General features: G+C 45.1%; 1 protein-coding gene across 1 annotated transcript in view; it reads right to left on the bottom strand.

Annotated features, from left to right (window-relative positions):
- LOC309864010 (mucin-16-like) overlaps positions 1-26,418 on the bottom strand; it is a 110,380-nt gene that overhangs the window by 51,269 nt on the left and 32,693 nt on the right. Inside the window, exons 6-20 of the mRNA XM_082729326.1 lie at positions 24,373-24,780; positions 22,770-22,883; positions 15,325-19,020; positions 14,034-14,158; positions 13,880-13,947; positions 10,587-10,759; positions 7,825-7,860; positions 7,525-7,590; positions 6,681-6,811; positions 6,509-6,576; positions 5,332-5,504; positions 2,618-2,653; positions 2,309-2,374; positions 1,062-1,186; positions 900-967 (exon numbers count right to left, since the gene is read on the bottom strand). Of these exons, the coding sequence (XP_082585452.1) occupies positions 900-967; positions 1,062-1,186; positions 2,309-2,374; positions 2,618-2,653; positions 5,332-5,504; positions 6,509-6,576; positions 6,681-6,811; positions 7,525-7,590; positions 7,825-7,860; positions 10,587-10,759; positions 13,880-13,947; positions 14,034-14,158; positions 15,325-19,020; positions 22,770-22,883; positions 24,373-24,780 (5,353 nt within the window). The remainder of the gene's footprint in view (positions 1-899; positions 968-1,061; positions 1,187-2,308; positions 2,375-2,617; positions 2,654-5,331; positions 5,505-6,508; positions 6,577-6,680; positions 6,812-7,524; positions 7,591-7,824; positions 7,861-10,586; positions 10,760-13,879; positions 13,948-14,033; positions 14,159-15,324; positions 19,021-22,769; positions 22,884-24,372; positions 24,781-26,418) is intronic.

Here is a 26,418-nt window from a genome sequence, read left to right as displayed (position 1 = left end):
CCAAGGTAGCCCAGCCAGCAGCTGACAGCAGGTGCAGGAACGAGCCTTGTCTGAGATCAGGTGAGCCAGCTTAGGCGGGAGAATCTCCCAGCAGAATCTAGAACAAATCACCATCCAGTAGAATCACCGACTAAAATTGTTGTGCACGGAAGCAAACTGAGACACTCCAATTGATAGGTGAGGAGGCTAGGCACAGAGATGTTAAGTAACTTGGAGGGGCCACACAGCCTGGAAGTAGGGGAGCTAGGCTTGTCAGACTCTAGCTAAAACTATATAAGCACTGTTCATTACTACTCAGTGATCCCAAGTCTACCTCTGAGAGGTCAGAAAGCAGGACTTGGCCAGGGGACAGTACAAGGGAGGGTTGGCTAGGTATTCAGGGCAAGTCAATCGTTAGCTAAAATGTGACATAAGGAAGAGAGAGAATCATGCATCCCCTAGAGCAAGGTTTCTCAACCTTGGCATTGTGCATATTTTGGGTCAGATCAATCTTGGCCCTGGGAGACTGTTCTCTACCTTGTAGAATCTTAAGCAGCATCCCTGACCCCACTCAGTAGATGTCAGTAGCAACTCCCACCCTTGAGGTGTGACAACAGATAATGTCTCCAGACATCGCCACCCTGGGAGGGAAATCACTCCTGACTGAAAACTAGGGCTCTCTTGTGGTAAAGCCAGCATGACTGACTAGTTATTTTCTTGATGGGTCCCAGAAGGATGATCTTTCTGAAAAGTTCAACCTTGTCACCTGGGAAGGAGAGTCTGAGAAGATCCTGCATTTTCTGGTTAGAAACACAATGTGACACAGACGGGTCAAGCTATCCCTGGGATATCCCTGGGATAGCTCATGGTGCCCCCCAACCCTCTGCACATTGCCTGCACGTGGACCCTGGAGTTCTCACCTGAGCAACGTCAACCTGCAGCCGTAATAGAGAGGCCCAATACTGCTGTTCTGGAACAAGGGTTTGAGCTGGGGATGAAAGATGTGCAGGTCAGTAGATGGGCCGAGGGGCTGGGCAGAACAAAAGTGGGCACTGGAGGGTAGGCATTGGAGGGACTTTCACCAGACGATTCAAGGTCCTCTCTGTGGAATTGAATAGCTGAGATCCTGGGGATCCCATGTCCTCTGTGTAGCGCAGGCTGGTGATGGTGAAGTTGAGGGTGAAGGGCACCAGAGACAGGCTCACACCTGCAGCCAGAAAGGGAGAGAGCGGGTTCACTATGACCTCTGAATGGGATCGCTGTAAGTGGCAGATCCAGGGTTATCACCGCGTCTGTGTCAGCCTTGCATCCAGCCGGACTTACAGATGGGGAGGGGCCTCTCTACGGGACGGATGCTTTTTTCCACCTGATGTTTCTAAAGGCAAACCTTTGGTAGACATTTTGGGTGGGGGGTGGGGAGGAAAGGAGCAAAGCCACTCTGCTGCCCCCTGGGGGTGGAGATCTTGTACAGTCTTCTTTTTTAAAAAAACTTATTTTTTAAAAAAATTTTCAGTGTTCCAGAATTCATCGTTTATGCACCACACCCAGTGCTCCATGCACTACATGCCCTCCTTAATACCCACCACCAGGCTCACTCCACCTCCCACCCCCCGCCCCTCCAAAACCCTCAGACTGTTTCTCAGAGTCCACAGTCTCTCATGGATTGTCTCCCCCTTCGATTTCCCTCAACTCTCTTCTCCTCTCCATCTCTTCTGATTTTGCCATGAGAGAATGTGCGGCTGCCTGAGTGGTCAAGCCTGTTCCCTGTGTGAGTGATTCCTGCCTTAGTTCCATTAAGCCATCTTTGGAGACTGGAGTATAGGTGGGCTGATCACATTTCCTGGTGCCCCCTGGACAGTCATATGGCTCTCATGTAAATATTAATTTCAACCTTCCCTTTCTTCGTCAAAAGTGTCCCCCAAACCAAGGAAACAAACAAAAAAACCAAGTATATGGTCATCCTGGGGTTAGGGTATGAAGAATCAAAAGGTCACAGGTCTGAAACTGTGGGATGAAGAATCAAAAGGCCACAGGTCTGAGTGACTATACCCTTTACAAATTTCATCTGAAGAACACCAATTGTGTGCTAGCCTTTGCACCAGGCACTTTATCTCAGTTTACCCTCACCACAATCCTGAGAGTGATCCCCAGGAAGGGCTAGTAAAAAGTCCATACAGAGATTACGACACTAGAACAGACAAGTGTCTGATGTGGCCAAAGCTTAAAGATTGAGAGAGACAGTGAGTAGAACAGGCTGAGGCCAGGTGGCTGAGGGCAACCAGACCATGTAGAATTGAAGTTTCTCAGGTCCCAGAGAGCAGACTCCTACCTGTAGAGCTGAGGATGGGGGCCAGAGTTGTGGAAGATTCGGGAGAGAATGTGGAAGTCATTGGAGCTGAGAAAAAAGAACATGGGAAAAATTATTAAGTCTCATCCTGAAGGAATGTGGACAGAAGCTGTTGATTAGAATTTGGGTTTCTGTTTGGACTCAGAGCAAAACCCTGGGTGGGTTGGGGGCTCCTCTGAGTCTATGGCTGGACACTTAGGGAGGGAGCACTGGAAGCTTCTTTCCAGAAGAATGTGCTTTGGGGAATAAGGGTCCACTGGGCACTGAAATTTCACAGTCTTGAATACTCACTGCTGGTGATAGGGGTCCAGTACCGATGGTTATAACCTGCAGAAAGGAGTAAAGGACTGTTATAATGAGTAAGAGTTAAGAAGGGGGTAGAAGGTAGACCTAGAGACAAAATTCATTAACAAACTTGCTGAGATTTATAAATGAACAATAATGGCTACATTTTATTCCGTGCCCTTATGTGCTTTGTCCTTGCAAATAATGATGAACATCATCACTGTTATTATTGCCAAAAGAAAAATACAATAGTAGAGCTGTCCCTATTTATTGGGAATGTACTACATGCCAGAAATAACACTAACCAACACACAACAAGGAAATGGGGCAAATTTACAAACAAGTGTGTTCCAAGTCTTATCCGTGTCCTCTCAATCCACAAAAATAACTTAATCCTTGCTCTCTCGGCTTCCCGCCCTTCACAAAATTTTGTGATAATATGACTTTGTCTTTCTAGCTTAGTTTCTGGGTTTTCTTTCATGTGTGTGATGTAGAAGTGATAAAGTTGTGGCAGGTTGAGAGAGTGGTCTGTGGAGGGCAACAAGATGGAAGAGGGGGAATGTATGTGTGATTTGCAATATTAGAGGAACTTTGGAAAAGGACTAGGAGAATGAACATGAGAAGAGAATTGGAGGTCAGATGGATGGTATAAAAATTGGAGTTTGAAAAGAATTGGGGAAGAGAGAATTTTTCACGAGTGTTTCTCTGAGTCATGGTCATCTCCTTGGATGCTTTGTGAGTGATGGGAGAAAGACCGGACCCAGAGGGACCCTGTGATTTACTTGGGTTATTCCTGAACTCTCTCGTTTGGCCACCAGGACAATTCTGCATGGTATGTGTATTTGTTCCATTCTGAAAATGTGATATTAAAGCCTTGAGAAGTTGCAAAGCATGTCCAATGTCACGTAAAACAGAGATCTGTCACTTACCAATTGTCACACTGTTAACCATTGCTTTAAGGAAATCTGCACGTTGATACAGAGGAGAAATAACTAATCAAGCATTAGGTTAGATTGTTAGGCTAGAGGTCATTCATGTCCTTTACTGTTCTGAGATTGGAGGCTTTCTCTATCTGCATGGTCTGCAGTGTTGCCTTGGGGCTAAGAACTTGGAGTATAGATTCAATCCTGGGGCTGTTTGAATCTTGACTCTCTCATGCATGATGGCTAAATTATCTCAGGCAAATGACTTCCTGTCTGAATGCAAGATGGCTCTCTCAGCAAAAATGGCTATAAAAACTCAAAGGGTTTTGGGTAAGATTAATAGGAGATAATACAAATGAAGATTTTATCACAATTCCTGGCACATAAGAATGTTCTGGTAAGAATTAGCCACAACTGGGGCACCTGGGTGGCTCAATGGGTTAAACCTCTGCCTTTGGCTCAGGTCATGATCTCAGGGTCCTGGGATCAAGCCCCACTTCTGGATCCCTGCTTTTCCTTCTCACTCTGCCTGCTGCTCTCCTGCTTGTGCTCTCTCTCTCTCTCTCTCTCTCTGTGTCAAATAAATAAATAAATAGAATCTTTTTTAAAAACAAAAGAACTGGCCACAATTACAGTTACTGTTCTCACTGTGAGCATTGCTCTTAGGAGCATTGTGGTCAATGATGTTGCATACGTGGTTATTACTCATGGAGTACGTGCTCAGGATGACGTTATCTCATGAAGTGTGTATAGCTCTGACTGGCCTGTGGGAACTCAGAACATTGGTTGTCAAGATGGAGAGAATGACGCGGGTGAGGGCCGGCATGGTTCCTAGCTGCCCATTCAGAAACCTTAGCCACAGAGTTCTGCATCACCCACTTCTTTTTGTTTTTAATTTTTAATTTTTAAAATTTCTTTTCAGTGTATCAGAATTCATTGTTTATGCACCACACCCAGTGCTCTATGCAAAATGTGTCCTCCATAATACCCACCACTGGGTTCACCCAACTTCCCACCTCCCCGCCCCTTCAAAACCCTCAGATTGTTTTTCAGAGTCCATAGTCTCTCATGGCTCATCTACTCCTCCAATTTCCCTCCACTCCCTTCTCCTCTCCATCTCCTCATGCACCACCCACTTCTTTCCTTGGAGTCTGCACACTCCAGTTAGGCTCCTCTGGGAAGCAGTGGAAATAAGGAGGAAGAAAGATGTCAACCAGGAGGTGAAAAGAGAAAGGAAATCAGCTTCTCAGGGTGTGTTAAGCATTAAAAAATGAGTCCCCAAGGAAAGGCTAGGTTTGTTGGGGCACCTGGGTGGCTCAGTGGTTTAAGCCTCTGCCTTCAGCTCAGGTCATGATCCCAGGGTCCTGGGATCAAGCCCTGCATCGGGCTCTCTGCTCAGCAAAAAGCCTGCTTCCTTTCCTCTCTTTCTGCCTACTTGTGATCTCTGTCTGTCAAATAAATAAATAAATAAAATATTTTTAAAAAAAGAAAGGCTAGGTTTGCATCAGAACTATATATACATTTGTACACAGCAATTTCTCAAACCCAGCATTACGGATAATTTGGCTTCGTTAATTCTTCATGGTGGAGGGCTGTGTTATGTATTCTGGGATGTTTTGCAGCACCCCTGGTCTCTACCCACTAGATGTCCCTGGTACCACTCCAATTATGTCATGCCAATATCAATATCTCCAGACATCGCCAATATCCCCGGGGGAGCGGAATCAGCACAGTATATGGTGTACGGGTATAAGGAAGCGTGGGACTAGAGACCCCAGCTGCAGCACAGACACTCACCATTGACATAGAGACTGTCTCTGTCCAGGGTGTAGGTGCCCAGCCGCGTGACACTGTAGGTCAACTGACTCAGCTCCTGGTACAATTCTTCTCTGTTCAGCCTGGGGCTCATGGGGTCAGGACGGTAGGTGCAGATGGCATCCACTCCAGTTGCTGCTCCATCCTTCTCAGTCCTAGGGTGGTGGGACATGGGAATAGAGGCCTCCTGAGATGTGGGAGACTTAAGTGCTTCATTCATCTCTCACCTTCAGCTTGCTGCCCCCGGCCCCAGCCTTGGTTTGATGATTTTTTTTTTTTTTAACTGGGTCTGGTCTGGTTCCTCATATGCATTTTTTTCTGGGACCTTTTCATCTAGGATGAGCCAAACATGTGGAGCCAAACATGTAAAAACATCCTGGACCTTCCCCTGTCCTTGGTACCCCCCACCCCCACATCCAAGCAACATCCAGGTCCAGCTCAACATCTCACTGGTTTCCCCACCTCTTGTCCCATCCTCACATCAAATTTTCTCATCCCTATATCTACCAATGAACTACTTAAAATAAATGACATCACGTCAAAGCTCTGCTCACAACTCCATGGTTGACCACAGATCTGAGAGAGATGCCACCCCTTGAAATACCTTTGCCAAAGTTTCCTCTGGCGAGTGCTCATTCAGCTCAGGCATTACCTTTTCTAGACTGTCTCCACTCAGCTCCCTCACAATGAGCTAAAAGTCCAGCCTGCAGGTTCCTATGACCTCCACATAGTGCTTTATCATTGTACTAATCTTGCTCCTATTATGGTTTTAAGTCCATATGGCTGTTTTCCTCCCTATACTGTGGGTACCTTGAAGGAAGGGCCTGTGACGTTGGTGCCCTTAGCACCTGTCATAGAGCAGGGCCTGAGGTACCTCATTTCATGTCTGTCCAATGAGTCAGGGCTGCCTCTTCTGGCCAATGAGTATGAATGTTCCATGGCTCCGCTTCTCCAAGTAATTTAAGACCTTTATTTGATAGCCACCTCTTTCAGGAAGCCCTCTCTGATATACTCAGGCAGAGGGCATGCCACCCACCTGAATTCCTGGAAGGCCCCAGTCATTTATGATTCTTCTAGTTGCTATGTTCAGGTGTTTTCCTTCAGGTGAACTTGCCTGTGACAGTGCAAGCCTTCATGTTTTAAGGGAGGGAAGTCTCACCTGAGCAAGGTCAGTCTGCAACCAGAGTACAGTGAGCCGATACTGGTGTTCTTGAACAAGGGACCAAGCTGGGGAGGAAGAAGAGAGAGGTGAGCAGGAGGGCCTGAAATGACTGGGCGGGGGGGCAGGGTAAGGACAAGGCAGGCCGGGGAAGGCACTGTCGGGCTCTTACCAGGCGATTCAGGGCCCTCTCAGTGGAGTTGAACTTAATGGAGCCTGGGCGCCTCATGTCTGGGGTGCAGAGCAGGTTGGTGATGGTGAAGTTGAGGGTGAATGGCACCAGTTCAGGACCCACACCTGCAGCTGGAGGGAGAGAAAGGGGAGACCTATCACAGTCTTAGGCCTGACCTGTACATTAGGAGGAGGAGACTAGTGCCGTCTCTCTGTCCATAGTATCTAGTAGGTGAAGCCTGAGATATCCTATCTGGGATACATTCCATCCTCAGTTAGCCAAGGGAGGAGAGTTCCATGTTAGCTGTGTCATGTCGGTTCAAAAGGAAACCTCAATCTGCTCATCTCAGAGTGTCCAAAGGCTGACCTGTCATTGACATTTTGGTAGGAAGAAGAGGGGCCAAGTCTTTTGTGCTCAGACCTTGGGCCACAAACCCTTGAGCAGCCAAGAAATCCAAATAGTAGTTATTTCCATGAAGGAAGTGATCATAGATATAGAATAGAGATTAGATCCCATCTATGTGTGGAATTTCCCTATCTATGTGGGGGAATGCTACTCTATAGGAAGAGGTCTGAGCAAAAGGTTGGCCAACCTGAATCTGAAGGACAAAGAGAAATCAGGAACAGAGCTGAGTTGCCATTACAATGAGAGAAAGGCCCTGAGGATGGAAGGATGCTTGGTCCCTGGAAGAACAGAAATGAGGCTGGTGTGGCCAGAGATGAGAGAGCAAGGGAGACAGTGGGACAGGCTGGGGCTGCATGGGCAGAAGCGTCCAGATGACACAGGCATTTCTCAACCATAACAGGAGTTGAAGCTTCCTGGGACTCAGAGGTTAGACTCCTACCTGTAGAGCTGGGGGTGGGAGGTAGAGAAGTAGGAAGTCCTGGAGAGAATGTAGAAGTCATCGGAGCTGAGGGAATGAAAGAATACAGCATGAATGTACATTATTGGGCCCAATCATGAAGGAGTGAGATGATGAGAGGACAGGGCTGTTGACAGGAGCTGGCATCTCTAGTGGGTGGTCTGGAGCTGCTCTGGGGTTGAGAACCTGGGGGTGGTGGGTACTTCCTCCCCAGTCCCCGGGATCCGGTGTAGGGAGGAAGTGTCCCAGGGGTTCAGGGACATCTGGGCCCTCATGACTTACGGCTGGTGGTGGAGATCCAGTACTGAGGGTTATAACCTGTGGAGAGAGGAAGAGTAAGCTGATGGGAAAAGCCTAAGAAAAAGGCTAAGAAAAATGTGAGGGTTATGACTTGAAACACAAAACACAAAACACAAATCTTCTCGAGTGCTTTCTCTGGGACTCATCAACTCATTATGAGTTAACTATCTCATACTTCATTGCTCACATCTGTGTTGTCCTCAAGATCATCAACTGCAAAGACGATGATCAAAATACCCCTCATCTTATGGGGGTTCACTAGGGGCCTGGGACAATATCAACCTCGCCAAATGAGTATAGCAACAAAAACTTTATGAGAGTGTTTCCAGCCTTATTTGTGTATTCTCTGCCAATTAAATATAACTTTTTCCTTGGTCTCTGAGTTTTTCCTACTACCCCACTCTTCAGAGACAGCATGATCTTTGACGTAGTTCCTGGACTTCTGTAATGTTGAACTGAGATCATGAGCGTGAGAGAGTGAGGCAGACAGGCAGAGATGGGAGTCAACCAGAGAGTATAAAGTTGGAGAGGGAATTGGGGAAAAGAGGGTTTGAATAAGTATGGCTTTGGATTATGGACTGCTCCTCTCTGATGCTCTGTTAGGAATGCAAGTAAAACTTAGACCTATTTTATATTTGGTGGTATGATTGTGTTTCTTCAAATGAAACTGTTCTTTGAGACTGGACCTAGTAGAAAGAGCCCTGAGGTTTACTTAGATTATTCCGGTTTTTATCTCATTTGACCTTTAAAATAATCTTAAATGATGTTTTTTAAAAATTCCATTCTAAAAATAGACAATTGAAGCCTAGAGAGGTTGCATGGCTTGCCCAGGGCCACAGGATGAGCAAAAAAATAGGACCAAGGCTTAAAGAAAGACCTACAAATCACCCAAACCCACACTGTCAGCTACAGCTTTAAGTAATTCTATTGTAATATAATACAGGTCTTAATCCAGATAGAAAGACACTGTCAAAGGCAATGTAGTGGAGACATAATTAATTAAGCATTAGTTTAAGTTGTTGTATTAGGGGCTCCTAGATATGCCTTTCCATCCTGAGATTTGAGGCTTGTTCTAGCTGGGTTCATCTTCAGTGTAGCTTAGTAGTGAAGGGGCCTCTTGGGGGCCTTAGAGCCAAATTAGGGTTCGAGTTCTGTTGCTAACTCTCCTATTAACTGTCTGATCTTGGAAAAGTAGATTTCCCTGCTTGAGCCTTGCTTACTCCTCTGTAAAATACACAAAATATACATAATACATCATAGAGTGTTGGACAGGATTTGCAAAACATAATATATACAATGTTCGGGATCACAGGCATCCCTCAACAAATATTAGCCTTTGGTATAGGTGTTACTGTGGGCTTGTTGCTAAGAGCATTGTTGAGGGATTTATTGCTAAAAAACATTGCTAACATCTGTTGTTTGATTCTTAGGTGGGGTACAGTCTGGCTGGCCTCTGGAGGATGAGTGAAAGGCCACAGACATGAGAGAAGCAAATCAGTCACCACCTTGGGAATTCGTTGCCTGTTGGGGAGGAGTGAAACTCCAACAGCCACTGTAGGCTTGCTTTACTCTCTTCCTTCCCTGATGGCCTCATGCTTCAGTTGGGTTTCTGTGAAAGGTCATTTCAGTGAAGAAGACTATGCAGGGAGCCTTTATTTTTAGACCTTGGAAGTTGTCCTGTGAGCCCTAGGTGTTGTATGAAAGTGTTGAATCACTATCCTGTACACCTGAAACTAATAAAACACTGTTAACTAACTGGAATTAAAAAAAAAACTTAAATAAGTTAAAAATAAATACTAGTAGGTAGTTGGGGGAAATTGGAGGGGAAGATGAACCATAAGAGACTATGGACTCTGAAAAACAATCTGAGGGTTTTGAAGGGGCGGGGGGGGGTGGTGGGAAGTTGGGTGAGCCAGGTGGTGGGTATTATGGAAGACACGTATTGCATGGAGCACTGGGTGTGGTGCATAAGCAATGAATTCTGGTACACCGAAAAGAAATTTAAAAAATTAAAAATTAAAGAAAATACTAGTAGGACTTAGAGACAAATTAACTGACCATGGAATGTAGTGAAGACAAATTTATCAGCATTCATGAGAAGGCTTGTAACAGAAAAGGTGAGGATAGGCAAAGGAAGTGACATCAGCCAAGAAAACTTCACATTAATGAAATTTTCAGAGATCATTTACCATAGTGAAAGCACATAGGGTAAAATGCTAGAATCGGATCAAAACTTAGAAAGTAATATGACAATTCACCCTGGCATAGAAAAAGGTATGCTCTGTATTGTACATCATGTGAAATAAGAAGGTTCCTAAGAATTTCCACCCCCCAAACCTTTTCATTCTCAAAGTTTCTAATATTTAAAATGACAGGGTACAGAATAAATATTAGTTTTATAAGAAAGGAAGAAAGAAAAAGAAAAGGAAAGGAGAAGAGGAAGGAGGAGGAGGAGAAGGGGAGGAAGGAGAGGAAGAAGAAGGGGAAGAAGAAGAAAGGGAAAGAGAAGAGGATGAGGAAGGAGAAGAATGAATGAATGAAGGAAGGAAGGAAGGAAGGAAAGAAAGAAGGAAGGAAGGATGGGAGAAGGAAGGTTGCTTTGTCGGTGTTCTGATGGAAGAGAATTTCCCTCTGAAAATTCTAGGTTGGCCCAAAATTATGAACACAAGTCCTGAGAAATTTCACTTCAAGGAGATCCCATCTGGGGCTCAGGAGGAGACTCCAACAGCAATGGAGGTACTCACCATTGACCCAGAGACTGTCCCTGTCCAGGGTGTAAGGGCCCAGCAGAGCGACACCCTGGGTCTGCTGACTTAGCTCCCAGTACAGCCGCTCTCTGTCCAGCCTAAAGCCTGTGGGATCTGGGTGGTAGGTGCAGACTGCATCCATTCTGGTGCTTGTTCCATCCTTTTCAGCCCTGGGGAAGGAAGGACACGGGAATAGGGATGTTCCGAAACACTTGAGGACCGGTCACTCTTGACGATTGTACCCCTTGGTATTTATGTTAGCGGCCTTCTTGGGGTTTCATCTGCTGTCTCAAACATATCTTTTTCTCTTTTATTTGGGGATCCAGACCTCCCAACCTTATGTGTTCTTCAGGGATACTCTGCACCTAAGTTTCTTCTTTCATTTCCCCAAATTTGTATTAATTGGTTCATGCTCATTGTTTCAAGTACCAGCACCTAGTACAGTTCCTGTCCACGCAAGAATGTAAGTACAGATAGTGTCCTCTCCAGGAGCTGAGTCCTGCTTGGGCCATAAGATTGGGGGTGTGGAGCTCCCAGGGAGGAAATGAGAATCCTGAGCCCAGGCAGCATGTGGAAGGGCACAGCAAAGGACAGAAGACCTTAGAGGAGGTGAGTGAGGCACTTGTGACATTGTGCAAGAACCATCATGGAGCCTGAAGGGTAGACTTTGTTTCAAGTTGGTGGATCCCAAGGCTGAGGTCAACCCCTCAAGAGCACCTTTGGAGTAGGTGACCAAGTTTAGGAAAAAAAACAGAGAAAATGAATTAAGAGGTGTGAAGGGGAACCCTCTTACACTGTTGGTGGGAATGCAAGTTGGTGCAGCCACTTTGGAGAACAGTGTGGAGATTCCTCAAGAAATTGAAAATAGAACTTCCCTATGACCCTGCAATTGCACTCCTGAGTATTTACCCCAAAGATACAGATGTTGTGAAAAGAAGGGCCATCTGTACCCCAATGTATATAGCAGCAATGGCCACGGTCGCCAAACTGTGGAAAGAACCAAGATGCCCTTCAACGGACGAATGGATAAGGAAGATGTGGTCCATATACACTATGGAGTATTATGCCTCCATCTGAAAGGATGAATACCCAACTTTTGTATCAACATGGACGGGACTCGAAGAGATTATGCTGAGTGAAATAAGTCAAGCAGAGAGAGTCAATTATCATATGTTTTCACTTATTTGTGGAGCATAACAAATATCATGGAGGACAAGGGGTTTTGGAGAGGAGAAGGGAGTTGAGGTAAATTGGAGGGGGAGGTGAATCATGAGAGACTATGGACTCTGAAAAACAATCTGAGGGGTTTGAAGTGGTGGTGGGGGAGGTTGGGGTACCAGGTGGTGGGTACTATAGAGGGCACGGATTGCATGGAGCACTGGGTGTGGTGAAAAAATAATGAATACTGTTTTTCTGAAAATAAATAAATTAATTTATTTAAAAAAAGAGGTGAGAAGGGACAATGTGGTTCAAAAATACTTAAAAAATTAAAAAAAAATTTTTTTTAAAGATCTTATTTATTTATTTGACACAGAGAGAGAGAGAGAGAGAGAGATTGATCTCAAATAGGCAGAGAGGTAGGCAGGGGTGGGGGGGAGCAGAGAGCCTGCTGAGCAGAGAGCCCAATAGGGGGCTCGATCCCAGGACCCTGAGATCATGACTTAGGCCAAAGGCAGAGGCTCAACCCACTGAGCCACCCAAGAACCCCTCAAAAGTACTGTTCTTCTGAATTTAAGCTGAACCTACAGTGACTGACCCAAAGCAGGGACCTTACAGGAAGAAAGACCCTCTTCTTCCTTTGCCTGGGAATTCTTGCTACTGTCCATGCTATTCAAAGCATAGTTCTCAAAGTGTGGCCCAGGGACATTACTGTAACTTTTATTCTGTCAGGAGTATACTGTGAAATGTTCTTCAGAGGCCACAAAGTGAGATACTATAAATATTAAATGCAGAAGTAGATATCCTACTGTCTTTTCCTAAACCAGACATTAAAAATATCTGCAAAAAATGTAAACAGTGGCTCCCTTCTTATTGTGCTTTTTTGTGGGGTGGGGATACTGCTATTGTTCATAAAAACTATGTTATTTGTGTTAACATGTGACAGATTCATTACTTTGAATAAATTAATGAGTACATATTTATAACATTTGTTTTAATTTCGAATTCAGTAAATACGAGCAGATATAACTCTCAAGTCCAAAGGCTCATTGGAGCTCTGAGTCCTTTTAAGGATGTAAGTAACATTTGAGCCCAGTGACTTTGAGCACCACTGTATTGTGGTTAACAGGACAGACTCAAAAAACTAGAACCTCTGGGTTCAAATCCCAGCTCCTCTCAAGAAACTACTCTGAGCCTCAGTGTTCTGTTTTTACAATGTGGGATAATGCTCATGTTGTTGTAAAGATGAAATGGATGAAAACACATACATCACTTAGATTTGGGGGGGGGGCGTTATCATATCGGTAATATTCTTATTGACTCCCCCTTCTCGTGGGGAGATGGGGGCAGGTGTGGTGGGTGGAGCTCATTTAGGATGGGTTTGGTCTAGAACATTCCAGGAACCTCTTCTCGTGAAGCCATGTGAGTAGAGGACCCACCTCTCTGGCAGGATGACCGGCACTGGCTGGATGCAGTATCCCAAGGAGAGGTCATAGAGTTGTGACATGTAAGGAAAGAATTCTGAGCCCACTGACCTCAGAGGACACCAAATGGGAACAGGCAGAGAGGAGAAAACAGGCCATTTCTGTAGGGTTCAGGTATATTTAGGGCTTTTAGAATTGCAATATATCCTAAAAACAACACTTGGTTTGTTTTCCCCTTTGGTTCTATGGAACATCCTCTGGGAAGGTCCCTATCTCTTTTCAAGGAATATACTGCAGAACTCCAGTGTCCAGAGTTTGTCCCCAATAGAGTAGATAGGAGCTGGGGCAGGGAGAGTGTCAGGGATTCTGGGGACATTATTGGCAAAGATACTACACTGGTAATACTATGAGATCCCATTGAGTGTTCCCAGTTGGCCAGGCACCGTGATGAATGATTAATAACCCCAATAGGAAGGTACTAGTATTACCACTACTTTGTAGATAACGATTGAAGAACAGAGAGGTTATGCAACTTGCCCAAGATCACAGACCTAGCAAATGGGAGAGCAAGGGTTCAAACCCAGACACTTTGGATTCACCTTGATATGCTGCGTCTTGGCAAAGGCCCAAGGCTGTGGTTGACTGGGATATGAGGGAGCAAGAAGAGAGAGAATTGGGTTTCTGTAGGTGCTCTGGAGGACGCCTTACCTGAGCAAGGTCAGCCTGCAGCCAGCATAGAGGGAACCAATGCTGCTGTTTTTGAACAAAGTCCTGAGCTGGGAACAAAAGAGAGGGTGATGAGCTGGAGGGCCAAGACTTTGGCAGGCTTGGGACAAGGTGAGCATTGGCAGGAGGCTCTCACCAGGTGCTGCAGGTTTCTCTCAGTAGCATTGAATATCTCAGAGCTTGAGTTTTCCATGTCCTCTGTGTAGTACAGGTTGGTGACGGTGAAGTTGACAGTAAAAGGCATCAAGATAGGAACTGCAGCTGTGGTGGTAGGAAGAGAAAATGAGCCCAGTCCTAAGTCAGGCCTGGGCTGGGGGTGGGAGGGAAGGCTCCAAGGGTACATGTTAACTCCAGCACAGAGCTGGGGTTTGGCCTAGACTGGCCTGCTATTCAAGACCCTCCCACATACGGTGAGCAACCATCCCATTTTTCCCAGTATGACGTGAGTTCCTGGGATGCCGACATCCAGGTGGAAAAGTGACACAGTCTTGGAAAAACCAGGATGAGTTGGTCATCCTACTCCCACTTCCCCTTCGCTCTTACCATTTCAGTACACAGTAGCACCTGCCTCTCTTCAACCTGGGGGAATGACCAGGCCCAGGGAGTACCCCCACTAGCAATGATTGATGGGAGTTGGTGGGTAAATACCCCAGCTCCCTTATTAGCCCCCCTCACCCCACAGAGAGGATGACTCCAGAGTTCCTGTTCTACACATTCTCCCAGGGTCTCCTCCAGCCTCCAGAACTGCTAAATTTCTATTGTTCAAGGTACCCAGTGTTTGGAAGTTCATTACTGTTGCCTAATGAACTAGTACATCACATGACTGAGCAGTTCTTTCTCTAGGTATGCACCCCAAAGAACTGGAAACAGGGGCTCAGATACATGCACACCCACATTCACAGCAGCATTATCTGCAGTAGCCAAAAGGTGGAAACAGTCTGAGTGTCCATCAACAGATGAACAGATAAAATGTGGTCCATCCATACAATGGAGTATCATTCATCTGTAAACAGAAATGTTCTGATTTCTGATACACACTATGACATGATGACATTGTACTCAGTGAAATTAGCCGCACACACACACACACACACACACACACACACACTATGTGATTCCACATATACGAGATATCTAAAATAGGCAAACTGACAACAGAAGTGAATTAGAGTTACCAGGGGCTGAGAGGAGTGGGGAAGGAAAGCTAAAGTCTAGTGGGTACACAGATCCTGTCTGGGGTGAAAAAACGTTCTGGAGAGAGATAGGATAATATTTATACAGCACTGTGAATGTAATTAATGCCACTGAACTGTACATTTAGAATAGCTAATTGTATTTTATATATATATATAAAATACAATATAATTGTATTGTAAAATACAATATATATATATATTACCACAGTTAAAAAAAAAAGTCATTCTTACCTGTTTCTGAAGTCACACTGAGAGAGGTCATGGTGGACATCCCAGGTGAGGTCTCAGGGACAAAGGGACTTCCTGCTGATGTACTGAAGGTGGTTGTGTTCTCTGCCATGATGGGGCCTGAACCTGAACCTGTAGCAGCTACATTGGTGGTCTCAAGGGTTGTAGTTTTCAGGACAGTGGTTGAACTCAGTCCTTCTCTGTGACCAGTTTTCGGTGGTGTTGGGGTCTCTGATGCTATCAGAGTCACAGTTTTGGACAATTCAGGGAATCCAACTGAAGTCACAGGTGGTGAGGTTTCACCAGTGGTTGCAAGGGTACTGACAGGCCCAAGAACACCAGGAGTCAAAGTTGGGATACTGGTGCTGGCATCTGATGCAGGGCTGGAGGCCAGTGAGCCTGTGGTCACCAGTAAAATGGGGGAAAGAGTTGAGGTTGAAATAGCTGTGCTGATGTCTGTGCCAGGATGGGTGGAGAGTGAGGCTGTTTCCGCAGGAACACCAAGTGAGATAGTTGGACCTAGATCACCTCCATTGGTCTTGGTCACAGGTGTGGTGAAGGATGTTATTTCTGCTGGACTGGGAGAAACAGTCTGAGTTGGAAGGGCTGCACTAATCTCCAGCTGAGGCCGAATGGATAGTGAGGCTATGGTCTCTGGTAAGTGAGGAAAAGCAGTTGAACTAGGAAAATTCGTGATTGTCTTTGTACTGTACTGGGTGACCAATAAGGCTGTGGTTGCTGGTTCACTAGGAGAAAGAGCCAAACTTGGAATAGTCATATCAGCATCTGTCTCAGAACTAGGGGCCTGGGAGGTCATCATATCTGGTACACCAGGGGCGATGGTTGTACTTGGAACAACTGAACTGACTTCTGCCCCAAGACTGGTGGCTATTGAGTGTATGGTATCTGGTTCACTTTTGGAAAAAACCAGAGGTGTTGTAGGGACAGAGGTGTTTGGGCTGGTCTCTTCAGAATGGGTGACCAATGAGACTGTTATATCTGGCTTATGTGTAAAATCAGTCTGAGTTGGAACAGCTGAATTGACTTCTGTCCCAGAATGGGTGACCCATGAAGCCGTGGTCTCCAGTTGACCTGGAGAAACAGTCAGAGTTGTAAAACTCGTACTGGCTTCTTCCCCAGTACTGGTGACCATTGAAGTCACCAGCTCTGGCACAGTAGAGGAGACAGTTGGAGCTGGAATGGCTGAACTGGTCTGTGCCCCAGAATGAGTAACCATCATGGTTGTGGTCACTGACTCCATAGGAGAAAGATTCAGAGTAGAGATAGCCATACTGGCCTCTTTCTCAGCACTAGTGACCTGTGAGGTCACCATATCTGGTACACCAGGGGAAACAGTTAGAGTTGGAACAACAGAACTGACTTCTGCCCCATGGCTGGTGGCCACTAAGGGTGTGGTATACGATTCACTATGGGAAACACTGGGTATTGTCCTTGGAACTGTAGGACTGGTCTCTGCAGGATGGGTGATCAATGAGACTGCTGTTTCTGGCTCCTCAGGGGAAATAGTAAGAGTAGGAGCAGCTGAACTGGCTTCTTTCTCAGAATGGGTGACCAATGAGGCTGTGGTCTCCAGTTGACCTGGAGAAACTGTGAGAGTTGTAAGAGTTGTACTGGTCTCTGCCTCAGAACTTGTAATCAGTGAGATTTCCACCCCGGATACACCAGGGGAGCCTGCTGGAGTTAGAATTGCTGAAATTGTCTGTGCCCCAGAACTGGTAGCTATTGAGTGTGTGGTACTTGATTCACTATGGGGAAAACTGGGGGTTGCCTTGGGAATAGTTGGACTGGTCTCTGCAGAATGGGTGATCAATGAGACTGCTGTTTCTGGCTCCTCAGGGGAAACAGAAAGAGGTGGAGAAGCTGAACTGGCTTTTTTCTCAGAATGGGTGACCCATGAGGCTGTGGTCTCCAGTTCATGCAATGAATCAGTCAGAGTTGAGAGAGTTGTATTGGCTTCTGCCTCAGAACTGGTAGCCAATAAAGTCACCAATCCTGGCACAGTGGGTGAAACAGTTGTAGCTGAAGGTGAACTGATCTCTGCTCCTGGAGTGGTAGCTGTTGAGAATGAGATGTCTGATTCATGGTGTGGAGTTGTTCTGGAAACAGATGTGCCGGTCTTTGCAGAATGAGTGACCCATAAGGCTGTTGTCTCGGAATCATGCAAGGAATCAGTAAGAGTTAGAAAAGTTGCACTGGTCTCTGCCCCAGAACTAGTGACCAGTGAGGTCCCCACCTCTGATATAGCAGGGGAGACAGTTGGAGTTGAGACGGAAAAACTGGTCTGTGCTCCATCATGATTAACCCATGAGACTGTGCTTACTGGTTTGCCAGCAGAAAGAGTCAGAGGTGAAGGAACCGTACTGGCACCTGTTCCAGAACTAGTGGCCTGTGAAGTCACCATGTCTGGTACACCAAGGGAGATAGGTGTAGTTGGAGCAGCTGAACTGGCTTCTGTCTCAAGGCTGGTGGCTGTTGAAGGCATGCTGTCTGATTCCCTATGGGAAACATGGGGGTTTGTCCCAGGAACTGTTGGGCTGGATGTTGCAGGATAAGTGACTGTTGTATCTGATTCATGCAGGGATTCAGTCAGAGTCAAAGAGGTTGTACTGGCATCTGTCCCAGAACTAGTGAACTGTGAGGTCACCATATCTGGTACACCAGGTAAGACAGTGATTGTTGGAGTGGCTGAACTAGCTTCTGCCCTAGGAGTGGTGGCCATTGAGAATGTGGTGTCTAGTTCACTTTGAGAAAAATCCGGAGTTATTCTGGAAGCAGGTGTGCTGTTCTCTGTGGAATGAGCCCATGAAGCTCTTGTATTTGGCTTACCAGGGGAAACAGTCAAAGCTCCAACAGTGGAAATGGCTTCTGTTCCAGCATGGGTGACCTGTGAGGCTGTTGCCTCTAGTTCATCAGTCAGAGTTATAAATGCTGTACTGTCTTCTGCCTCAGAATTGGTGACTGGTGAGATTTCTACTCCTATTACATTAGGGGAGATGGTTGGAGTTGGAATGGCTGAACCAGTCTGTGACTCAGGACGTGTAATCAATGAGACTGTTCTATCTGGCTTACCAGGAGAAATAGTCAGAGTTTGACCAGCTGGGCTGGTCTCTGCTGCAAAACTAGCATCCAGTGAGGTCACCAGCCCTGGATCACCAGGGAAGACATTTGGAGTTGGAGTGGATGAACTGCTTTGCATCACAGGATGGGTGACCCATGAGGCAGAGGTCTCTGGTTCATCTTGGGAATCAGTTAGAGTTGAAATGACCATACTTTTCTTTGCCCCAGGACTTGTTACCAGTGAGGTTGCCATTTCTGGTACACTAGAGAAGACAGTCAGAGTTGGAATAGCGGTACTATTCTTTGCCCCAGAACTAGGGACCAGTGAGGGTGTGGTTTCTGACCCTCTATTGAAAACAGATGAAGTTGTCCTGGGAAGCTCTGTGCTGGTATCTGCTCCAGGTGTAGTGGCCAGTGAGGCTGTCATCTCTAGAACATCAGGGGAAACATCTGGGGTTGTAAAGATCGTTCCTCTTGTGCTTGTGCTGGCCATTTTACCTGATGTCCTGAGGAGAGTCAGCATTCCGGAAGTGGGAGTAGAGACTGTAGTGGTCAAAGTTGCTGTAGAGGTGGTCTTCAGAGCTGTGATTTCTGCGCTTTCTGTCCACTCTGTTGGTGGTCCTGTGAATTGGGGGATGGACACACAGTTTGGACAAAATGATTGCCGCTTATTGGACTGGCAAGGGCTTATTTTTTTCTCCAAATGAGGAAAGGGAGAGAAATGTCTCTACCTGAGATGTGCATGCAATGCTTCTGAGATGGGAAGAGGAATTGTCATTGATCTTCTTGCACCTTCCCCTTCTCTTGTGCAGTAACTCTGTGAATTCTTAACCATTCCCTATTCCCAAACATTGTCTGTACTCTATAGCCTCTAACTAAGCTTTTGTTCAGGCTGTTTTCTCTATCTGCCTTGTCCATCTTTCAGCAGATTCCTTACATTCTGCCCTTCTAGAAACCCTAACTCAAATCAACTTTCACAAATCCATGTCAGAATTCATCTCTCCCTTCTCAATATTTCCTTACCCTACTGTCTGAATCTGCACCGTAGCATGCCTCACAGTCTGCTTGGTAATAGCTATTACTAGCCAGAAGACTGCTTGGCATATAGTAGGTGGCCCAAAATATTTGTTCAGTGAGTATGTGAATGAGTGTTTATATGGATGGATGTATACAGAGACAGGTCTCTGCGGGCTTAAGAGAGATCATGTGTCATTGTGCTTAAGAGCTTGGGCTCTTAAGAAGAAGGTAGACCTGCACTTAGCTTCTGGCTCCTATGCTAACTGGATGTGTTACCAAACCTAGATTTCCATATTCTCATCTGTGAAGTAGGTATAAGCACAGTGGCTATCTCAGAATGCTGATAATAATGCACCAAACCCAGTGCCTCCTGGCTTGCAATATACTACCACCACTACTTCCCACTATTACCTGCTGTTACTTCCACTACTACTGTCACTGCTAATACCTACCATTACTGCTCTTCCCACCCAGGACCATTGTTACTGCTACTGTTACTACTGCTACTTTTACCTACTGTCACTGGAGTTATTACTACTGTTTCTACTACTACTACTCCCTTTTTGTATTTCCACTACAAAATAAGTGTTTGCTGAGTCATATTTGCCAGGAACTACGCTAGACCAGGATTAAAGCTGGCCAAGGTCCCTGGAATTCAGACTCTGAAAATGAGTAAACTTGCATTGGCTGAGAAGCAACTACTGACTGGAGGTTCAAGTAATGGTAAATAAAACACATTACCCTTTTAAAAAATGGTCCAGAGAAAGAAGGGAGAACCACCTGGAGACTTCTCTATAAAGACCCCAAAGCCCACTGGCACTTGATCCAGGGATAAAATAAAGGGGATTTAGACTCTGATGGGGGAGTGATGTCCCTCTTTTGCTAAGACTATTCCAAACTCTCACATTTCCAAGAGTGGACATACTGAAATGCTTTATATGCATCTGGCAATGAGGAGTGGAAGAGAGAGGAGGGGGAGGAGGGACATCTACAAGCACCTAGCATGATTTATCTCTTTGATCCTCACCAGAACATTGAATGTACACTATATTATTCTTGTGGTTTCATAGAAGAGAAAGACAGATGCTCAGAGATCTTTATCTGCCAAGGGCACACACTACTGACTGCTTGTGTGGAAATTTGAACATCATTCTGTCTTGCTAAATCAATGCTCTCCAGCACTGTAATGTATCACTCCCTAACGGAATCTCAGGATTTTGTGGGGACCAGGATAAAAAGAGAATGATGTAAGGAGAAAATATCCATCTGGAGAGAAGTTCAAACAAAAGTTTCCTAGTTCAGGTTCTCAACCTGGGGTGATTTTGCTCCCAGCAGATACCTGGAAATGTTGGGAGACATTTTTGTTCATTGCAACTGTGTGTGTGTGTATGTGTGGTGCTACTGGCATCTGGTGGGTAGAGGCCAAGATGCTGCTAAGCATCCTATAGTACACAGGACAGTCCACAAGAAATTATTTGCCTGACAGGGCTGAGGCTGAGAAACCCTGCCCTGCGTAGAAAGGAGTCAATGAGGACCATTAGCCATCTAGATATTGGTCGCCACCTGAAACCCAGTGATTCATTTCCTGGTGAACTGATGTAGCCAACCCTATCCATGCCCTACTTATATCCCATATCGTGACCACAGTGGGGGTCCTGATGCGGCCCCTATAACCCCACACCTAAGGGCTTTCACTTAGCCTGTGGCAGGGGAAGAGGGTAGGCTGGAAGTGTTGAGGGTTATTAAACGTCCTACAGCCAACAATAGAAGAGAGTTGGATAAAAAAAATATCCCATCTACTTTACTCCTCAGATAGAAGAACGCTAAAGATTTTATTTATTTGAGAGAAAGCACAGAGGGAGAGGGAGAAGCAGACTCCCCACTGAGCAGAGAGCTCAATGCAAGCCTCCATCCCAGGACCTTGAGATCATGACCTGAGCCGAAGGCAGATGCTTAACCAACTGAGCCACCCAGGTGCCCAACACTGACATGTTCTATGCTGTCTCCCAGAGCTTCCCAGTGGGACTGACGCTGTTGCCCATAGATACAATTTGCATTGACTTCCTTTCCTTGTCTTCTCCAGTGCTTCCTGGGACCATCCCCCACCTGAGACAAACCGTTTGCCCCATACCCTTAACTCAAGCCTGCTTCTGGGGGATTGAACCAAAGATGGCTGGGTCACAGGATATGACTAATCACCTACCTGGCTGTGGTGTAGGGGTTAACTCTGTCTAAAACCTGTATGTTGCCGAAAACTCCCAAAATGTATAATAGTCTGAGCTCCAAAAATCTTGGGAATAAATTTAATGGGTATGGGGAGCTTTACCTGTTAAACCCACAGTGAGGAGAACCCCTTGCTATCTATACCTGTACCTCTTAAACTCTCAGGCAGAACAATCACACTGAGAAATGTTAGCAGATGCCTTTTAGAGAGGAAGATTATGGCAGCCAAACAATTGTATAAAACTCTGGGTTGGGATAAAGTTAAACAAATCGTTTTACAGTAGGATTTCTCAGAGTCTTTAATATGCTTATGCATATTACGGTTCTTTAGGAAGGAGCAACACGTCTGCCAAACCTATTGATTGATTGATTGATTGATTTATGTTTTGCCTCAAAATTCTTTGTCCTTTTGCTAAAGGATATCCAAGCATTACCAAACCTTAGGTTTCCTGAATGTTGTTTTCTGCCCGTGTCTCCAGTATCATTTCTTAGCACCCCATCCTTCTCCCTCATACTTTAGCAAAGGCGAGTTATTTGTATCTTCCAAATATTTCCAGTTTTACCCCCTCTCTGTGCCTTTGTACGTGGCTGTTCTCTCTCTCCAGAATGTCTTCATCAACTCCCTTTGTCTTTCTGGTAAATCCCTAGTCCTCCTTTCAAACCCGATTCAGATATCATCTTCCTCATTAAGCCTTCCTTCTATAGTTCAAATACATCTTCATTGCATATGTTTAAAGTTGCATCATAGTTATTCTGTTCATTTGTTGCTTCCCTGCTGGTCTGAGAGCTTCATGGATACAGTGCCCAAGTATTTTCATCTGTGCATCCTCTGCTTATAACAGTCTCTAACACAGAGAAAGTGATTAATAAGCATTTTCAGAGTTAAGTTAAACTGGGTCCTATTTGTGGAACCGACATAGCCAACCCTGAACTAAACTCACTCTGCATGTTATGAGGAAAAGAAAAGTGGTCACATCCACTTGGTAACCATTAGACAAAGATCCAGCTAAGACAGGAAGCCCACGGACACCCCACATGGTTCTTCCTCTAAAGAAACACAGTTTCTCTCCCTGGAAGAGGAAGTAAGGCCTCAAGTGAGACTACTGGAAAGTAAGCGAAGTTGAGCCTACCTTTTGGACTAGCAGATGATGTGAGTGTCACAGAGACATGGGCTGGTCCTGTGGCTCCTCCATGGGCTGCCTCATTGGGCTTCTTTGTGATCGGCTCCACAATGCCATCTGTCCCTACAGGGGAGGGTGGAAAAGAAACCTGGGTTAATTCATCTCACCCAGAAGAGTACTGTCCAAATGGATCCACTTAATTGACTATACAACTCAATTCTTTTCAAGTCCAGCTCTAAGGGATGGATCCAGGGCTCTGAGCCACAAATGGCCACCCGTGTCCATTGACCCGCTCGTCCACCTGTAGATCTGTTCATCTTTCCTTCCATCCATCCATATATCTACCCATCCATCCACCCTTCCTTCCTCCTTTCTCTAAATCCATCCTCCCTTCTACACATTTGCTCTCTCTTCTTTCATTTATCTGTCTTTCCATTCTTTCTTTATCCCATCCAACCACTCTTCTACCTTCTTATTCTCTTGCACATCACCTGTTTATGGAACGTCCATGACTCAACTACTAAGCCACAGGTTAAGATATGGATCAATACCTATTAATGTGTCTAATTTTATTGTGAATTGAGAGGTAACCAAGTTATCTTCCTATAGATACTGGCTAGCAAAGCAGGTGCCAAACGAGTTAGAGGACTTCTCTGCACTTGTCTCCCAAACAAAAGCTGGGGGCAAATTCAACTTTTCAGAGGAATGAAATCCTCAAGAGGTTCCCTTCCTCATCTATGGATCTCTTGGAGGTGATGTGCCTCCCTCTAGGCTCCCAGCCCTTCCCACATCCCACAGGTACTTTGTGCCATCATTTTTCTTTGCTCATCTTTTTCTTTCACTTTCCCCTTGCTTTTGACTCTGTCCTCAATATAAAAACACACCCAGTTCAAAGTGGGTATCTCCCCTGTATCTATATGTAATTAGGCTGTAGTTTTAGTTCTTTTCAATGTACACTCCCTCCCTTCCTGAGGGCCCACATGTTGTCAGAGGACTCACCCTACTTCAATTTGACTATTAGTATCATTTGATGGAACTGGCCATTTTCTTTCCTAAAGCTCTCTCCTCCTACAGCTTCTGTGATGCCAGAATCTCTTGCTTTTTCTCCTTCCTCTCTGACCACTCCTACTTAGCCTAACTAAGAGCACAGATTTCTAGTGCCACATAGTCTGAATTCTTACCACATATTAACTCTATTATCTTGAGTAAATTACTTAACCCTCTGTGTCTCAGCTTACTAATCTGTAAAATGGGCTTATAATCATCCCTTCTTCAAATTGTGCTTCAATGAGGATTAAATAACTTAATAGAACACCACTTAACAGAGAATAAGTGCCCTAGAAAAAGTCTGTTGTCGTTAGCAATTATCACTGGCATAATCATAGTAATGTTAGAACATCTATCATGGTACTGGAATCATCTACTTGCTTATTTATCTTTGTTTCCCCAATGCCTAGTCCAATGCCTAGAACTGAGGCTAGAGCAACAAACATTTGCTAAAAGAATTTCTGTGCAATTATAAACTCCTAATTAACTCCTTTATGTCTCTCAGGAAAAGGGTCATTTCCTATGAGCCACTAATAATGGGAGTACAGGAGCTATGGGACCTTACTTGTCAACTGTGTTGATTGTGAAGGAAGTTGAGAGGCATGTGTCACTGTTCCCAAGTGAGTATCCTCTGTCATTCTGGTATCCATAATGGATGATAAAGATGTCCTGACTGGCTCAGTCCATGTCTCCAAAGTACTGGCCACAACCAAGGGTCCTTTGGCAGTGCTCCTCTCTGCCCCAGTGTTGGTGCCCCCCATACGTTGGGTAACGAGTGAGGAAGTAATCCCATGGGGGGCTGGGTTGGTTGAAGAGTAAGCAGTAGTGAAGGTCAAAGAAGGGAATGGTATTGAAGCTGTTGAAGGCAGGTTTTCCGCAATGGTGGGCATAGCATCTCCAGGGCCTGGTTCTTTCCTCCAAAAGGGACTGGTTGAGAAGGTGGCTGAGCTGGCTCCTGGAAATCCAGATGAAGCTGTAGACAAAGAAGGCACCCATGTGTCAGTCGAAATGGTCTCAGCTGAGGACAGCATTACTGTACTCAGGTGAGAAGTCTTTTCTGATACAGACATGGAAAGCATGGGTTCTGGGAAGGAGTTTCTGCCAGCAGAGCCAGCAAAAGAGAGAAGCACAACAGGGAGAGAAGGTTTCCATTGAAATTTCAGCACACTGCTAAGACAAACGCTGGTCTGAAACTCAAATTTTCAGAGAAGAGGTGACATCAGTCTTGGAATATTTGAAAACATGAATGGGCAGAAGAGATAAAAGTGTGCTTGTGGGAGTGGCTGGATGAGAGTCCAGGGATGTAAATGACTCTAGTCCTCTAGAAGAGAGATGGGAAAGTTGCCCTGTCACAAAGTTTTACGGTCAAAGAAGACAGGTACTGAAGTGAAAATAGGGGTCACCTCCATGGAATAGATAGTATCCATTGGATAAGAGGCTCTGCATAGGTCACAGTGAACGGGGACAGAGGAAGGTGCCTCATACGTACAAGAACTATTCTGTGCATTACTTACAAATACATTTATTAAAAATTTCACACTCTTTTTATCTGCACTAACATCAAAGGATGCCACTGTTAGAAAAGTAGAGGAAAAATGATTGTGGTTTCAAAGACTATATAACAAAGAAAAAACTGAGCTTTATGGGGACAGAGATGAGAAATGAGGTCAGGAATGGGAAAGGTGTTTAATAACTTATGCTGAGAAGGAATCAAAAGAGAGTAAGTTTGTGGAAGGCATCACTGCCCGAAAAATGAAGGGTAGAGAGATACTGAATTGCTAAGGAAATGTTGAAAAAGGAAAACAAAACTGGAGGCATCACGTTGCCTGATTTCAAGCTTTACTACAAAGCTGTGATCACCAAGACAGCATGGTACTGGCACAAAAACAGACACATAAGACCAGTGGAATAGAGTAGAGAGCCCAGATATGGACTCACAATTTTATGGTCAAATAATCTTTGAGAAAGAAGGAAAAAATATCCAGTAGAAAAGACAGTCTCTTCAATAAATGGTGCTGGGAAAATTGGACAGCTATGTATAGTTGAATGAAACTTGACTATTCTCTTACACTATACACAAAGATGAAAACTCGAACTGGATAAAAGACCTCAATGTGAGGGAGGAATCTATCAAAATCCTAGAGGAGAACATAGACAGTAATGTCTTTGACATCAGCCACAGCAATTTTTTTCAAGACATGTCTCCAAAAGCAAAGGAAACAAAAGTGAAAATGAGCTTTTAGGACTTCATCAAGATCAAAAGCATCTGCACCTCAAAGGAAGCAGTCAACAAAACAAAGAGGCAATCTTTTCCCAAAGAGGGAGAAGATATTCACAAATGGCAGGATAGGCAAAGGGCTGATATCCAAGATCTATAAAGAACTCCTCAAACTCAACACTCAAAAAACAGATAATCACATCAAAAAAATGGGCAGAAGACATGAATAGACACTTCTCCAAAGAAGACATACAAATGGCTAACAGATACATGAAAAAATGTTCATCAGCATTAGCCATCAGGGAGACTCAAATCAAAACTACATGGAGATACCACCTTACACCAGTTACAATAGCCAAAATCAACAAGACAGGAAACTAGTGTTGGAGAGGA

The sequence above is a fragment of the Mustela nivalis genome, assembly GCF_964662115.1.
Source record: "Mustela nivalis genome assembly, chromosome: 1".
NCBI classification, from domain to species: domain Eukaryota; kingdom Metazoa; phylum Chordata; class Mammalia; order Carnivora; family Mustelidae; genus Mustela; species Mustela nivalis.
The sequence above is the reverse complement of the archived record's forward strand: the minus strand, read 5'-3'. Positions and strand labels throughout refer to the sequence as shown.